The sequence below is a fragment of the Haliotis asinina genome, chromosome 2, assembly GCF_037392515.1.
Source record: "Haliotis asinina isolate JCU_RB_2024 chromosome 2, JCU_Hal_asi_v2, whole genome shotgun sequence".
Classification (NCBI taxonomy): Eukaryota; Metazoa; Mollusca; class Gastropoda; order Lepetellida; family Haliotidae; genus Haliotis; species Haliotis asinina.
In genome coordinates this window covers 60,216,728-60,235,316 of record NC_090281.1, presented here as the reverse complement: position 1 = coordinate 60,235,316, position 18,589 = coordinate 60,216,728, and the positions used below count along the sequence as shown (strand labels likewise).

Sequence of the window (18,589 nt, the reverse complement as noted above, 5' to 3'; positions counted from 1 at the left end):
GACGACTGAATGCTACCAATAACTTCGCTGGCAGTCTGTAGAAGCGACGACTGAATGCTACCAATAACTTCGCTGGCAGTCTGTAGAAACGACGACTGAATGCTACCAATAACTTCGCTGGCAGTCTGTAGAAGCGACGACTGAACGCTACAAATAACTTCGCTGGCAGTCTGTAGAAGCGACGACTGAATGCTACCAATAACTTCGCTGGCAGTCTGTAGAAACGACGACTGAATGCTACCAATAACTTCGCTGGCAGTCTGTAGAAGCGACGACTGAATGCTACCAATAACTTCGCTGGCAGTCTGTAGAAACGACGACTGAATGCTACAAATAACTTCGCTGGCAGTCTGTAGAAGGGACGACTGAATGCTACAAATAACGTCGCTGGCAGTCTGTAGAAACGACGACTGAATGCTACCAATAACTTCGCTGGCAGTCTGTAGAAGCGACGACTGAATGCTACAAATAACTTCGCTGGCAGTCTGTAGAAACGACGACTGAATGCTACCAATAACTTCGCTGGCAGTCTGTAGAAGCGACGACTGAATGCTACCAATAACTTCGCTGGCAGTCTGTAGAAACGACGACTGAATGCTACCAATAACTTCGCTGGCAGTCTGTAGAAGCGACGACTGAATGCTACCAATAACTTCGCTGGCAGTCTGTAGAAGCGACGACTGAATGCTACCAATAACTTCGCTGGCAGTCTGTAGAAGCGACGACTGAATGCTACAAATAACTTCGCTGGCAGTCTGTAGAAGCGACGACTGAATGCTACCAATAACTTCGCTGGCAGTCTGTAGAAACGACGACTGAATGCTACAAATAACTTCGCTGGCAGTCTGTAGAAGTCCTCCTCCTTACCAGCAGGCCAGACACTATTGTCGACTCAGTGAGAGAAGTCGGCAATTCAAATATCAGATGCTGCGTTTCCCTCAGTAGGTCATTATATGATATTGGTAAAATTAAGTGACGTCTACGTTGAAGCAAAGTATCGTCTACGGAGATGCTAAAATAGATTAGAATATGGCACTAATTCGCTTCCATAGATGTGAAGGCAATGAATGCTTGTTTTACTAAGCAAATTCGACACTTGATGTGTAACGGCGAGTGCAGACTGTGGGGCATGAAATGTCATTTACGTCGACACCTGTTATTAACCGACCGAAGATAAACTTGAAATATGATTTTAATGTTCGGTATTTACAGTTTACTTAATCTGACTCACATTGTGTACTCATACTTACTCACATTGTGTTGTCATACACTGCGTATTCATGCAGACTCACATACTGTACTCTAATACTGACTTACTCTATGTAATCATATATTGTGTAGTCATACTGACTTACACTTTGTACTCATACTGATTCACACTGTGTACCTATACTGATTCACATTGTGTACCCATACTGATTCACATTGTGTACCTATACTGATTCACATTGTGTACCCATACTGATTCACATTGTGTACCTATACTGATTCACATTGTGTAGTCACATGTTGTGTACTTATACTGACGCACATTTTGTCAAATACACCTGTCAAACTATCCCATTTTAACTACATGTAGGTATAGTTCATAAACAAATGTTGACACTGACACATACAAAAACTTGTATTTTGACATCAGAGTTGGAATAATCAGTAATATACTTGAATAGTTAAGTATAACGCGTCGATCACAAAAAGGTTTGGGAGCAGTAGTTTGTGCACCTTTGTCAAACTTGGCCTCAGATCGCGCGGCCAGCATCACTGTACAGTAACACAGATACGTTATACCGGCAATTATTTCATAAATAAATCAAAAAGTTCAATGTAACCCACACCCGTAACAAAATGACGATACGAAGTTATTTTCTTATCTTTTGATTAGAAATATCAATGAGTAATAGGTACTGAAGATCGCGAAGAAAGAAATAGGTTCAGTTTGTATTCTCAGTTCTACAAATAATCCGCTGTGTTGCAAATATTATTTTTCAGAACGAATCCCTAATATCCTCACCTCTGAATGAAATAACTACCCGTGTGCTGAACAAGGTGAGAAAATGCAAATCACAGATGATTCGGGGGTGGATCCGGGACGTCACAACACTTACACTTACTCTGTCCAGCATCTGTCGGTTCAGAATGTTTGCGTCATAGCGTATCCTGTATCGAACACTTTATGAGAATTAATGCTACCAAAGCAACCCTTTCTGGGACAGGAATATTCATATAATCTAACGTGAGAGGTATAATATCACGCCATAAGACAAAAGCACACATATCTCCATTATCAACGAATACCCTGAATATCTAAAAACGTGAAGTCATAAAGTGCGCAGTTGCTGTCAACCGAACACGGAATGATGTACAATGAACATGATTTGATTAAATCATCGTTTGATATATGGAATATTATCCCAGGCTGGTTGTTGCGTTGGGGTTGGATGTTTATGGTTACATATGTTTGTACAAGAAACCGTCACTAATGCACTTAGTCGCGTTTTTATAGAAAACAGTCTTTGTATCTCTCATAGGGGTGTTTAGAATTGGACATCCGTCCTCAAAATGATTCCAGATCAGTGGTGGGGTAGCCTAGTGGTAGACCCGGGTTTGATTCCCATTTCTTGTGTCCCTGCCTCCCATCCCCAACCCCATCCCCTCAATTCCCACACACCCCTGGGATATTGCTGGAATATTGCTAAAAGCGGCGTAAAGCCATAATCACTCACTCACTATCCTGTTTGGCTAGAAGATGACACCATAGTGGAGGGATCGAGACCTGATGTACGTGTTGTGTTGGGAGTGACAACTGGTATTTATGTTGATAACGACTAGGGGTTTGTTTGTGTGTCTTCCTGGTTGCAGTGTGTGAACCTCCACAATGATGATGATAATGATTATATCAGTAATGGCTTGAGTCAGCAGGATCCCAGTTCTTCCCTATACATATATAGACTGCGTGGTGAAGGATTGCACTGTCTGGCGCTGTTGTAGTCAGTATGTAGAAAGTGTATGGGCAATATGTGGAATTTATACGGAGAGAATGTGGAAAGTATTCGAGCACCATGTGGGGAAGTTTACGGGCAGTATGTGGAATGTGTACAGACATTACGCAGAAAGTATATGGGCAGTGTGTGGAATGTATACAGGCAGTACATGGAATGTATGCGGACAGAATGTGAAAAGTATTCGGGCATTATGTAGAAAGTATACTGGCAGTATGTGGAATGTGTACGGACAGAATGTGGAAAGTTTACGGGCAGTATGTGGAATGTGTACAGACATTACCTAGAAAGTATATGGGCAGTGTGTGGAATGTATACAGACAGTATGTGGAAAGTATACGGACAGAATGTGGAAAGTATACGGGCAGTATGTGGAATGTATACGGAAAGAATGTGGAAAGTATACTGGCAGTATGTGGAAAGTATACGGAAAGAATGTGGAAAGTATACTGGCAGTATGTGGAAAGTATGGCAAGACAACATTTCATGATGGATGCAGTATTGTCATGGTGATGGACATATGACACATGACTGATTTTGGTTTTTTGTGTATGTTTTTGTAATTTGCATTTGAGGTGCCAGAATTATGTGGACGACATTTTCAGCTAAATACTAAAAATGAGTTTGATAAGATTATCGTGGGACCAGTTTATACTGCAAGGCCACATCATGGACAGATCATCACCAGTTGTATCAGACGAGAAGGAAAACAGGACTGCAGTTTGTCTCCTTCTGAACATCTGCGAGATGCTTGCACCCAGGCAGCTAAAGCTGGCATATACAGACCTCTCATCCAGCAAATCCTTGCACTCACAAGGGACATAACACTGCTCCTTTGTCTATATATAAGTAGATCTGCAACCAAGGTTATGTTGGTGATGACTCAAACAATGGGAAGTTTTAAAATAATTTTATTTCTCACAACAAAAATAATTTTAACACACACTAACAGGTTGATGTCACATGCAGATGGCCACTGTGGTGTCACAGATTGTGCCAGAAAATAAAGTGAATAAAAGAAATAGTACAAACCAGAAGTGATGTACCCATAAAAATCAATGAAGTTAACTAGCCACTGTAATCTGAGCCCTATTTCCTATTTGGTGGATTAACATCACCATCATTATTTCCATTGTGTTTTGTCCATAAGTTGCTACCCATCTACCATGACATCCACCATCTTAAAGCAGGGAATAATACTCCCAAAAAGTTCAGCCAGATCACAGGGTTGGTTAGAAATAAAACTTGCCAGCCGTAACCCAAACATACCTGCCCACAAAATATCTTCAAATACATATCTAAATTTTTACCCAAACCTCGGGCAGGTGAATTTGAGAATCTGGCAGTCCATGCTCAAAATAACCAGTCCTGGGTGGTCGGGTAGGCAGGTATTTTCAACACTGCTTAAAGGGATGACCTCAGATATTTGTTTACCTGTAAACCTGATTTGAATGAGATAAACACAGTGGACTTCTAGGAGTGGTTAGAGATGCACACATAAAATCCCAAGTCATTATGCTATCAGGAGCAGCACTCAGTAGTCAAGAGAGATAACGAATGAATCATATTGCCTTATCATCAGATTGTACATACAATACATAGAGAAGTGTTGTGTGTCAAAAAACAGAAACATTTGTTGCAAACAATTCCGAGAACAGTCTAACCCCTGAGTTCGTGACATACACACGGAAATGGGATTCCTTCTTGTATTTTACTACTGCAAATATAGACAGCTATGTAAGGAACTAAGTACTTATATTTACCAAACATAATAATACTAAACACTATGTCAACATCTCTACACAACATGACCAGCTTCCAGCTCCAACATATGCACATTGCGCATCAAGATCCCTGAATCAAAGATGATGTCAACAGTAACATCAAAGGAAATCTAAAAAACAAACAACTAAAGCATCCACAACAATACAGGTATTTTAAACAGTCTTCCACTTACCACAGATCTTCATGTACCAAGAAAACCTAACATGTTAAAATAACAAGTATGAGTTAAGACAAACCGGACAATGTGATAAAATGTTGCACACAGCAAGATTACATACAGAATATAGAATGTGAACTGGAGCATAAGGTTGAACAAAGCTGGAGTAGTAATGAGTATGTTTGTAGGTTTGTTCAGAGTGAGTGGGTCATGCTTTAAGACCAAAGGTTTTAGGTGAGCAACGTGAAGGACATTTCCAAATTTCCACATCAGTTGGATAATTATGTCCAGTACAATTACCTATATTGACATGTACAAAGGGTATCTTTTACATGAACTGCTGACCTGCCACTGCATGTGTCTGTGATGGTTCAACCACTGTGACAGGACACAAACACTTGCAGATGAACACCTGGTGTCGTCATTATTACCATAGCATAAACACATACTTGTGGCAAAGTGAGAACAGTACAGTCGGACTCATAGTAGATGCTTTTGTCACTTTATTTAATGATTAGATCCGACGGTGAAGATTTTGTTCCTGTACCAGGTGATGCAATAGACTTCTCCGCCCCAAATGGAGAGCATGAAGGAGCTAGGTTGATTTAAAAGAACAAATACACAATATTGATACAGAAGTAATGTGAGAGAAAGAGACATTGCAACAATTTATTTAAACTTACACGGTCATCATGTTGATAACAAAGGATGAAATGATTCATTAATGGTTGATCTTGTAATCATGCAGCATACCAAAAGAATAAGCACATAAAATCTTAAAAATCAAAATATATGTCTAATGGGGAAACACAGGAAATACTGTATTTCTATAAAATATTTTTTAAAAAGGCATGAGATCCCCATCTGATTTGACTGTCTGAGAAATGAGAAGCCACCATCAGTGTGTTAGAAAGCAACTTTCTAAAGCTTTACAGAACTAGATCAAAATAGTAACTTATATTACATGCCCTTTTTAGAAAACTATTTTGACAAAGAACTCGCTAAAAAATATGAAAATTGAAGTGACTGCATATGATATTGTATGGCAATACTTATAACAGGCTAAGAACGTCCCTTCAATGTCCAATGTTATCCTGGGGAAGAAAGAGTTTTGTTGAGAATATGAAATTCAAAATTATTTAATTTGGAAATGAGTTGACTGCCCAAGGTGGTATTCTAAGCAATGCTCTGAGTGGTCAGATACAAGGTCAGAGTGACATGACCAAACCTGGAATGTCACCAGACCTTTGCTTACCACTATGGTATTTTGATGACATTAAAACAATCTGATGAAAATGTTCAGACTTTAGTGCTACAGAAATAACTGAAGCACACCTAAAATCCAAACACTTTCGCAAAATACTGATCAGAAGTGGTGATGCTGAAATATTTGCTGTGAGACAGAACAATGATGCCTGTTGATGAACAATGACTAGCTGTGACACTACAATGATGTCTGTTGATGAACAATGCTGTCAGAGAACGATGACTAGCTGTCACAGAACAATGATGCCTGTTGAAGAAAAAAGACTAGCTGTGACAGACCTACGATGCCTGTCAAAGAACAATGACTAGATGTCACAGAACAATGGTGCCTGTCGAAGGACAATGACTAGCTGTGACACAGCATTGATGCCTGTCAAAGACCAATGACTAGCTGTCACAGAACAATGATGTCGGTCACCAAACATTGACAGCTGTGACACAGCATTGATGCCTGTCAAAGAACAATGACAACCCACCACAATGGCATACAATCACAATGGCACAAAATAATGGTACAATATTCCAAGAGCACGGAGCATTACAGAAAATAGAATAACTGAATAAGAGATGCACTGGCCTATTGTAGTCAACATTGTCTTGTCACAGAGCTCTCTTAGAGCTAACACTGTCAAAAGTTCCATACATTAACATAAGCTTACAACTATCTTAGTGCTAAGAGAGTTTCAAATTCTAGGCCCAGATTTCCCACCTCTACAGAAAATCTGACCTTCCACCAACACAGAACGTCAGACCTTCCACCAACACAGACCATCAGATCTTCCATCTACACCCAACATCATATCTTCCTTCTAAGAGAACATAAGATCTTCCATCTACACAGACCATCAGATCTTCAACCTACAAGAACATCAGATCTTTCACCTTCCATCTTCACAAAACATCAGATCTTCAACCTAAACAGAACAACAGATTTTCCACCTACACAGAACATCATATCTTCCACCAACACAGAACGTCAGATCTACCACCTACACAGAACATCAGACCTTCCACACAACCACTGAGATCATGATGATACAGTTTTTACTGTTCCTCAAAACATTTTGATCAAAGAGCTGTCCAAGCTATAAAATATAAACTGAACATTGAATCTATAGAACTAAATATACATAGAGAACCTTGTACAATAAACGCCTAAACACTGTGACCATATAACCTTCACCTCTTTGGAATAAAACTAACTCAGACAAAACATGACAGCCTGAATTTGTATCAGCCTCTTAACATGTCATGATCACTGATTTTCTACATCATTTACAACATAATGGCTGCTAAACGCAGATGACATGTAGCCCTACACATTGCAAGTGTATTTTTCATACAATATCAAATACAATTATCATACTGAATCTTGAAAAACAGTTTTTCGAGAACGAAAAGTAAGAATGCTTCTTCTACTTTTCTTCTGTAAACTAAATGTCAACATGTTTGTGTGTAGATAAAGCAAATGTCAGGAAATCAAGGCAAGATTAATGAACAGAACAACAACAATATCTGATAGGTCAACAATAATCTTAAACAAACTTTGTTCAATAGTATCCCAAACACGTAAGCAAAAAAACATTATGTTACCCGAGGAATTACATCTTCTACATATTAATTGTGTTACAGATTTCATTGGGGAAAGACTTGGTTGGTTTTTAGGAAAAAAATATAAAAACAAATTTCAGATTTCTTCATTATTTTTTTTCACAATACCAATTTTAAATAAGTAATTGCTGAAGTTTTCTTCACACACAATTCTTTGTGTACCAGAGAAAACAACCTGAAGAACATTTTGCATATAAGAAAATAAAGATTGCACAACAAAGTAAATCGAGCCTACCCATGTAAGAAGTTTGATGTCACCTTCAGATATACATGTCTGAATCAATGTAATTGTTGAATGTGTCACAGTACAAACTACATCAAGGGGCATGGCTGGTTGGGGACCCTGTTTAACCAACAGTATCTACACTACTGAGGAGCTGAGCTAAATGTTTACAGACTGGTTCATTTAACAGTAAAATGTTCAGGACTTACAACAACAAAATGCATAGGCAAATGTGGAATGTGATTTTCAAGGTTTCCAGGAAGAAACTTCCAATATAAAGTTACCAGTTGTTTAACACATGCCTTTATCCTAGCTCCTCTTGAATTGGATATTTTATTCAAGTCGTTACTGGCAATAGAAAATTTAGCAAACCAATTATCTCTACTTATCTGCAGAAAAATGCAAATTGCTCATTCAAAACACGGTTTCATAAATAAATCAAGACATCTGACAAAAAATAGAAACATCACAACCAAAAAGTGAGAAAGACCCTCCATCTGTAGTAACTTGTGTAAAACTATCACAACACATGTGATGTCTCTGAAAGTAAGTCCTGCCATTCATGGGAGGACGTGACGCTGAATCTGTGTGGTTCAATTTTACAAATACTCCTAATATTTCCTATAGTGACACCTCAATCCCAGGGGACGGCACTGATTACCACTAGCGCCACCTGGTGGTAGAATCAGTCATCTGGAGGAAGGGCGTCTGGGTGGACGTACTGACATAGGTCAAGGTCATCTGCAACAAAACGCACCTTGCTGGCTGTGACATCATTCAGCCTGAAAAGAAAGAAAAAACAGTCACACCACAACCAACCATTTCAACCTATCTGGAATCTGGAATTCACAGCAGGAATTGTGGAATGTTACACATCACAGTCACAAAAACTTTGTGAGAATTGCCATAACAACAAACCAACATACATGCAAAGGTCAAAAAGGCCATGAGACTGTTTCCTCAGCAACATGTTAAATACAGTTTGTGAAAGATTGTGTGATTGTTGCAAAAAATTACACAACAGGTTCCTACAGGCCATGTGATTACTGACATAGAATACAGTACACACCAGAGTTGACTGGTGCCACTGAAACGCATTACATACAAAGGTCAATTAGGTCATATGACTGTTGCCATAGCAACATGTTACCTACCAGGGTCGTATAGCAGTCCAGCATCCTGAGAACATCATGGGTGAGTTGATGATGAGGCAGACGCCCAGACGCTCAGGGTAGTTCTTGCTGAGGAGCCAGATGAGGTTCTTGATGAATTGGTAGTCCATGCAGCTGAGGGTGAAGCCCTTCAGGTCGAAGATGATGCACAGACTGTCAATCACATCTTCATTACATTTCTTACAAGCCGTTTCCTGGAAACAAACGTATTGTCATTGCAGTCAACAATAATCCAGCACAAAGGTTAAAGCATTTCCTCATCATGCCAAAGACCCATGTTTGACTCATCACATGGGTACAATGTGTGAAGCCCAATTCTTGTGGGCCCCACCGGATTATTGCTGCAATATTGCTTAATGCTGCATAAACCTAAACTCACTCACTCACTCACTCACAACTTAACACTGGTGACTTCAGTATATTTAGTAAGGTATCACTAAAGGTAATATAAGCCATGTTCCACTTTGTTGGGGAAGATGACCTTATCAACCAAGTGAGACACCAAGCAGATACTACACAGACATAGAATCACAATCAAGCAAAGACCTGGTGTAACCTGACACACCAGGGCACCTGTTACAAACTCCTGCACAGCTAAGTCAACTGTTAACCAAACTAGACACGGGAACATATGGTTGTAGTTAAAACAGGGGATTGCAATGGACACCAGTTATGTCACAGATGTCCTCAACATGTCATATAACTTTTCTCAGACCTCGAAAGCTGTAAATGATTATTGATTAGTCAGGCGTATGCATGACCACATCTGTTTTAGTCATCTGGAGCAAATCCTTGTCTGATATAGCATACTGGAGTCTACATGACACTACATACATACCAGTATATAGACGATGAACTTGGTAAACTTGTCAAGGTCCCTCTCATAGACATTGTGCTTCCTGGCGGCCACATACACCACAGGTCTGAAACACAACACATGTCACTCTGAAACCCAGTGTCTGAAACACAACACATGTCACTCTGATACTCAGAGTCTGAAACAGAACACAAGCTCTCTGACTGCCGACAATACAGACTGAAATACTTAGGGCAAATCTGCTATTCACACCCAAAATAATCAGTTCCTGACATTTCGAAGGGAAGCAACCCTGCATCCATAACATATCACACATGCTACACACTGATAACAGTTGGGAAGTGATATCACTAATAATGATTCAAAAAAGCAATGCGTATTCTGTTACCATGGTTACATAGAACAAAACATGGGCATGGTTTTTCAGAAACCTGATGAAACTATTCCTTGTTTTTTTCACACAACTTCTTGTGTCACTTTCATCAGTTCATTCTAACCAGGAAATACTTATTTTATCTGTCAATCTTCCAAACTTCAAACTTCAAAATTATCACCCAGTATCTCTGCTGAAGTGATGACCCACCATTACTGACAACGGAAGCTGCTTACCTCCCCTTGCAATCTCGCTGCCGCAGGATGTGAACTTTGCCTGTAGCAAGTTCATTCATGACATCTTCATCCTCTGGTGTCAGACTTGCCACTCCAAACTCTCGGCGCCACTTGTTGCACTTCAACAACTGCTTGAATGCAACATCAACATCGCCAAAAGCTTTCAGGAAACGTCGCAGTGACGAGTCTGTGTGTGCCTGTGAAAACATGAGAGTAAGACACTTGTCTCCTGGTAAACTACACATCACAGGACACCATATTCAACAACGCATCAGACCAAAAATATTTACAGAATGACTTAAACATAAATAGATTTCTTTATAAATAATATACTGCTGGGCAGACATAAAGTATCTACAGGCTTAGTAGAGGGAAAAAATTACAGTAAGATGTATATACAAAAGATCAGGGTATGGTGAATGTAAAGGACTCCAGTAAGGTGGACACCTGCAATGGACGATTAACTGGAACAGGTAAAGGATTATACTGACCTGTGAAGGATCTGCTTCAAACAGAATCTGAAAACAAAATAAGAAGAAGACACTGAAACAAGGTACAAATGGTTAGTGTTACATGAGTATACACAGGAATCCCTTGGGAGCATTAATTAGAAATTTCATACTGAGTACCAAAGACAATAATTGTACTTCTGGCCACCATCCCTGTCCCATTTCCAACATATTTGGCAAATGGTTATTTCCTGCAGGAAGTCTGTTATGACAGACAGCTCAGAATATGAATATTACATACAATTACCCATCTTTGAACATTATCAAATAATGGAGGTATATTTATTCTTGTGAGTTCTCACACCAAAACCTGCTAGAACACACGATACCATATCACATGAAATATTCCAGGATCACCAGACATTGATCTAACAGTCATGGTACGTAACAGATTCCACTTCACACAGCAACCAGCAGATTTTTTGTTTGGATTGCTGTCAAACACACCACACACAGCTGTATTTTGAGGTATATGAAAGCAATCCACTTGTTTGCCTCTTATGGCAAGGCTGAGTTACTGATGATCGGTTCTAGCTCATATTTTCACAGGATACATTGCCTATATACTGGGTACCCAAAGGTTAAAAAATAAACATATGTGACAGAATTTCCCTCAAACCAAACATTTATTGCTGTCATGAATGCACAACAGGAAGAATGAACCCAGATCTCCCAGGTGATCAGTGAGTACTCTACCTGCTTGGCTACCACGACACGAACAATGGAAAAATGTCAAAGCAACCAATATATGATTCAGTTTATTTCAAATTCTAATTATATGTGTCTCCATCATCTACATGCCATCGTCAATAGAATACTAATGTTGTTAAAGGGGCACTGATCCGGAGCGAAAAATGTTTCTTGCCAACGGTCTAATTACGAAAACAAACTGCAAATTGGTCAGCACCCGCTCAATCGACCAGGACGGACAAAGCAACTGGGCTCCTGTCCATATTAGCAGAATTTCTTCACCTAAACAGTCAGGAGGCCAGATGCCCATCATATGCCATTATTTAAAAATATCCATGGTACTCCTTGTCTGATCGTAACAAAATATCCCAGCAGTGTTGTTTCTTTCGGATGCTTGGATGGTATAGTGATTGATCCAATTTGATCCTATTTCAGTGTTTTTAACCTCGATATTTAATCATGTTACGTGAAAATATGATGTCTACAGTCACGTAGTAAGCCATTTGTTTCAGTCCGAAAGATTGCAAAGCTTTTTATTTAGATAATTTTGAGTGTTGGTTCACCTGTGATAGCAAATATCATACGTAAATTTTGGTAGCTATGGTAGCTACCCTGGTTTATTATTTATGATAATGAAAACACTCAATTGATGTCTTTGAATTCGTAAACAAAAAAACCCAATGACTTTGCCTTTGGTAGAGAAATCTGAAAATTTTCTGACGTAAATACAAAAAAACCCCTTATTACACCTACTTACCCAAGTACACAGCAAATGCCTGTATGTATTCCTTAAGTAACGAAGTTTCGTTGGTATCCTCAAAAAAGTTTTCGACCCATAAGTGTTTCAGGCTGCATGCGACACAGAGATTACATCTTCCTTGCTGTAACTTGTGTTTGATGGTGTAAACCTACACGTGTTATTTGCCATCATTCTCTGGATGGTCAGTTAATGAATTTATAACAGGTATAATTAATAGTAACACCCCTTTGGTTACTCAACAAAGGCTCCCATTTGGCATTTCTTCTGTCTGGAGTAAATACTCAACATTATAGCAGTGTGTGTAGATGCGCTAATTTATACTGACTACACCCTGTCGTAAAGTGCGAGCGTAAAAACAACATCCTCCCTTCAAAGAATTAACCACCCTTGCGTTGATTGATTGATTGCTCATTATTGGTTAACTAAATTACTTAGAATGGCGGACATCATATAATTAGTTGCCAGGTGTGCTATCTTGGGTGACCAATGAGAGGTTTATCAGGTTTTCACCAGTGTGAAAGACGTGAAACGATGTGTTACTTTTTCGGAAATTAGACTGTTGTAAGACACATGACACAGAGCAGGATTATTTACCAGCTGCAGATAAATGGAATACGATTTCTTTTATGTGGATATTGATGGACACATTCCTGCACAAGGTAGTAGCCTGACATTGTTGCTATAAAATTAGTCTGTTTTACATTCATTATTTGCATTTTGTTTTAATTTATTTGTTGTAGCAATTAGCAGAATCTATATGACAGAAAACACACACTAGATCGCGTATGCGTGTGAAATAGGATATTCATTGGCAATCTATACAACGTATAAATGTTGCTGTCATGTTAGAAATTTACTATAAATATAAGCAGACATTGTGTTCTTTAATTAATTTTCAAAATCATAAAAATATGACAATAAACTACTTAGGGTTATGAGACAAAATATATAGACGTACATTGGGTTCGTTATTTTTCCGTCCTAATAGTTTTTTACCAATTCTACCACTGGCAGATGATTAACCTTCAAAGTGTTTCGTTTGTTTTAAAAAATACATTTGTAATGAAGTAAAAATGACTTCATCTTAGTTGCGCATACGGACTGCGCAGCAGAGGTCACGAACCAGTCACGAATTCTGGGATATCATCTGGGTACTCACGGGAGAAAAACAATAACAAAGGTTTACACCAGTCCACGGAAATTGCTCCGCATCAGTGCCCCTTTAATCCTCATCACCCTGGTCTGGTATATTGTCAGCCAACACATGACAAAATCAAATTAATTACGTATATCTGTATTGTGACACATCAAACTTTAATCTCTCCCCAGTCTTCATCGGTAATCATGTCCATACATCTCATGTCAACACGTTTTATGTCCACATGTTTCATATCATGTCCACACGCCCAGCGTCCATACATCCAATGTCCACACGCCCCACGTCCATACATCCAATGTCCACACGTCCCATGTCCGTACATCCAATGTCCACAAGTCACATGTCCATACATCCAATGTCCACAAGTCACATGTCCATACATTCAATGTCCACACGTCCCATGTCCATACATCCAATGTCCACACGTCCCATGTCCATACATCCAATGTCCACACGTCCCATGTCCATACATCCAATGTCCACACATCCCACGTCCATACATCCAATGTCCACACGTCGCACGTCCATACATCCAATGTCCACATGTCCCATGTCCATACATCCAATGTCCACACGTCCCATGTCCATACATCCAATGTCCACACAACCCACGTCCATACATCCAATGTCCACACGTCCCACGTCCATACATCCAATGTCCACACGTCCCATGTCCATACATCCAATGTCCACACGTCCCACGTCCATACATCCAATGTCCACACGTCCCACGTCCATACATCCAATGTCCACAAGTCACATGTCCATACATCCAATGTCCACAAGTCACATGTCCATACATCCAATGTCCACAAGTCACATGTCCATACATTCAATGTCCACAAGTCACATGTCCATACATCCAATGTCCACACGTCCCACGTCCATACATCCAATGTCCACAAGTCATATGTCCATACATCCAATGTCCACATGTCCCACGTCCATACAACGAATGTCCACATGTCCCACGTCCATACATCCAATGTCCACAAGTCCCATGTCCATCCATCCAATGTCCACATGCCCAGGGCAGAATCATCTGTCCACCATTATCCACTGCCCTGATGATGATGATGATGATGATGATGATGATGATGCTTGTACGATGTTGACAATAATGTTGTATATGATGTTATGTTCAATGTATTATGTTTAGAACTAAAAGGACAGCAAGATGCTCTGTCTGAAGTCTTGTTCAATGTACTATACATTGATATTATGTACAACGTATTAAGATCAACAAAAGGAGGATGAGGAGGGCTTGTACGATGTGTTATATAACCTGATATGATAGCGAATGAAGGACACCATCATCCTGCAGAATGCTCCATGCAATGTACTATATCAACATGTACTTTGATAAATAAACAAAAAAAAAGGACAAAAATTATCCACTGCTCTCCGTGTGTGTACAGTGATAGTCAGTCTGGTAACCTCACTCCATGTCCAGGGTTGACCATGAGCTTGAATTCAGTTCCCATCACTTGATTATGCCTGAGCTTGGAATTCGGCACATCCCAGTCCTTGCGATTTTTCTGACAGTGCACTCTGCTAACAGAGTAATTGTTGTTAATTATTTAGATCTTGTGCACTAAACATCCCTGACAGTGATGTCCTTGTTTCCCTACAGAGATGAGTGGCAGAATATGCTTTGACAGAAATATATTATCTCCATGCACAGTAAGTGTGAAAACAGCTACCCCTCCAAGTGTCTGACAGATACACTGTATCTAAATGGCCTGAGGGGTAACAGTGGCCAGAGTGAGTTCCTCCCCATCCTTGTCAAACCAAGAGGCATAACGATGGTGCTGTTTGTTAATCTGTCTCTGGACTGAAGGATAAAACAAAACCGGTTGACTGCGTCAGAATACAGTGAGTGAGTTAAATTTTAAGCCAGTTCTAACAATATTCCAGCAATGTAACAGCATGGACACCAGAAACAGGCTTCCAACAATGTACCCATGAGCGGAATCGGATTCAGGTCTTCAGATGAGCATGTGAAACTGTGGCATGGCATCTCATTGGGCTAGCACTATAGAAACAGCAACAACTCAAACTTGTACATACACATGCACAGATTGCACACACTAACCAATAACTCACATATAGCTCACATGACATGCCAGAATGTATGGTATACATTTCCCCATGTTCAAGCAGACCATTTGTAAGTTCACATCACACAAAATATCCAGCTTTAACCCTTTCCTCAATAACTTACAAAAACACATTTGAATGTTGATGTGCCTATAAAGTTAGGAAAAGTATAATCTGGGAAGTGGTCTTACTAACAAAAAGTAAATCCTGGGAAGAGGTCTTTCTAGAGAAAAGTAAAACCTATTCCTCCAAAACAAAAACCTCTCGTGCTGTTATTCTGAGAAAACAAGACATGACCCATTATATAGTGAGAAGCACAATTTAGGTTTATGTTCCAGTCTCAGATTCAACATTCTCAGACCACTGTGTGAAACGCGCTTCAGGAACTGCTGCATTTACATGCAGAGTTCATTACATTCAACAACATATTAATTATCCTGACAATGCATAAATAGACACAAATATTGAATATCCATCATTAGGGCCTGTCATCTGTGACATGTACTATTCATCCAAGTATTATTTATCCAAAATAGGTGCTGATAAGCAATAAAACTGGGCCCTTCCACAGTATACTAGTATCATTACCACTTGACAACACTGCTATTGCCATCAGCTGTGAAGATATGTTTCTGTCCATTGGGAATTGGACAAATTGCAGCAATAATTGCTAATTGATCTCATCTGTTCAGCCATGTTGGTCACAACTGATGTTTGGTGGTGCAGTGGAGTGTGTAATTCCTTCATACAGACAACATGGTTGCACAATTTTCTGTTTAGAGTACTGAAACTCTCTACTGCCTGTATTTCATTTCACTGGAAGTTAGACAGAAGTATGATCTATAACCTCCTATCTAGCACCCGCCTTGATGACTAAATCAGCAAACATGTCACAATACGTTGTCGACAATGTATGACTCAAATGGACCAGAATCCAGGATTGTGGGTTCAAACTCCAGACTTGCCTTATTTGTGATTATTGGTTTGTTTGTGCCAAACTCTAGGTACACAACTCAGGACCTACATTATTATAGCTGCAACAAGTGGCATTCAAAGTGCTTCTAGATTCACTCACTCTCTGTTCTGGAGCGTCCACACATAGTGAACTGTTTGAGATTAACTGAGCAGCATGTGTTCCCTAAACCACTGACTTTCTAACTGATATTAACCTGCATTCAAAACATACTGATTCACACTGATTCTCGTTCTTTCACTCATGCACTTTGATTACTAGCAAACCAGATTATTACATGCGTGTTCAAGAGCTACGTGTAAACGTCACACACATTGAAGGGCTTGCTATGAGAAAAGGTGACTTAAATATTAATTAAGAGTACCATGCATTTCTTCTAACGACTGATTGCTTGGGTTGATAACCTGAGTCATATTCAGGTTGTCAATGATAAACAACTTCATTATTGCATACTGGAATCAATACCCAACAAACAGAGTCACCAATCCTGACCACCTGATCCAGCAGGTCAGCCTGCACAGGCTGCTGAAGATCCAGTCTGCCCCAGGACCCCAATGGGTATGAGGTCTAACGGGCTGCAGCTCCTGTCAAATGTACGACATGTCCCAGTGACAATGGCAGAATTTCTGCAATACTGATGGAGGTTGTGATGGAATGGTCATGGGTTATTAATACCCCAGTAACTATGCATACAAAAAACACACAAATAAGTTGCTTGTTGTACTGCCTAATAGTCTTCAGTCTGACTCTAGTTTTCCGAAAACTCACCAACAATTTTGTCTAACCACTTTATCTCAGATATTGATGAAAAGCTAACGCAAAATGTCAAGTAGAACCTGCAATAAGTCTTCACCCACATTGACAATGAGTATTTATTTATCATTTTACAAAGAACCAATTTCCTGGTTGTTGCCTATTAAACTTTTACAAAAACGTACTTACTTATGAATGCAGACATCTTACACTTCGACATTCACCCCACACGTGCACAACGACATTCACAGAGCAATGGATCAACAGCAGGTATGCCTCCTGTGATCCTTGATCTGTTTGCAGCGTTCAGCACTGTTGATCACTCTATTTTGCTTAGAAGAATGAAAAAATCAAGGGGTATTTATGAAATGGCCTTGACATGATTAACATCATGTCTGTCTAATTGATCCATGTTTGTCAAACTTTTCTCCGATTTCTCAAATCAGTCATCTCTAAACTGTGGCATGCCCCAGGGATCCATCCTTAGGCCAGTTCTGTTCCTCAACTATATATAACCCTTAGCAAATATTTTCCATCAACAAAACCTTCAGTTTCATGTATACACATATGACAATCAAGTCTAAATTCGTACTTCTCTCTCTGGCATCAGCTCTGTATCAAAGATGTGCAGGAATAGATATCTGCTAGCTATCTGAAATTCAATTCAGACAAGACAGAATTCATTGTTTTTGGTAGATGCAAACACCGGACCAAGGCATCCATGACACCAATTGTGGTTAATAACTCTGTTGTTGCTCCAGTTGACATGTTAAAAACCTTGCTCTTATCTTTGACAGAACAAAGTCCTCTAACAAACAGGTACTTTCTGTCACTAAATCTGCATCCTGTCACCTGAGAAGCAATGGGAAGATCAGTAAGTACCTAAATGAAGACACTGCAAAGTTATTGACACGCTGTTACATAACTTCCTTTCTGGACTAATGCAACTCACTGATCCACAGGGCTGCTGCAGTGCAACATCTCCGATGGATTCAGAATAATGAGT

The 18,589-nt window shown here is 39.6% G+C and overlaps 1 protein-coding gene across 2 annotated transcripts in view; it reads right to left on the bottom strand.

Moving 5' to 3' along the window:
• Positions 1-3,894: 3,894 nt before the first annotated feature.
• Positions 3,895-18,589, bottom strand: part of LOC137274057 (uncharacterized) — a 36,789-nt gene continuing 22,094 nt past the window's right edge. For both annotated transcript variants that reach the window (XM_067807034.1, XM_067807035.1), the window contains exons 3-7: positions 11,131-11,157; positions 10,640-10,836; positions 10,052-10,136; positions 9,196-9,407; positions 3,895-8,823 (exon numbers count right to left, since the gene is read on the bottom strand). In XM_067807034.1, coding sequence (XP_067663135.1) covers positions 8,727-8,823; positions 9,196-9,407; positions 10,052-10,136; positions 10,640-10,836; positions 11,131-11,157 — 618 coding nt within the window. In that variant the 3' untranslated portion in view covers positions 3,895-8,726. The remainder of the gene's footprint in view (positions 8,824-9,195; positions 9,408-10,051; positions 10,137-10,639; positions 10,837-11,130; positions 11,158-18,589) is intronic.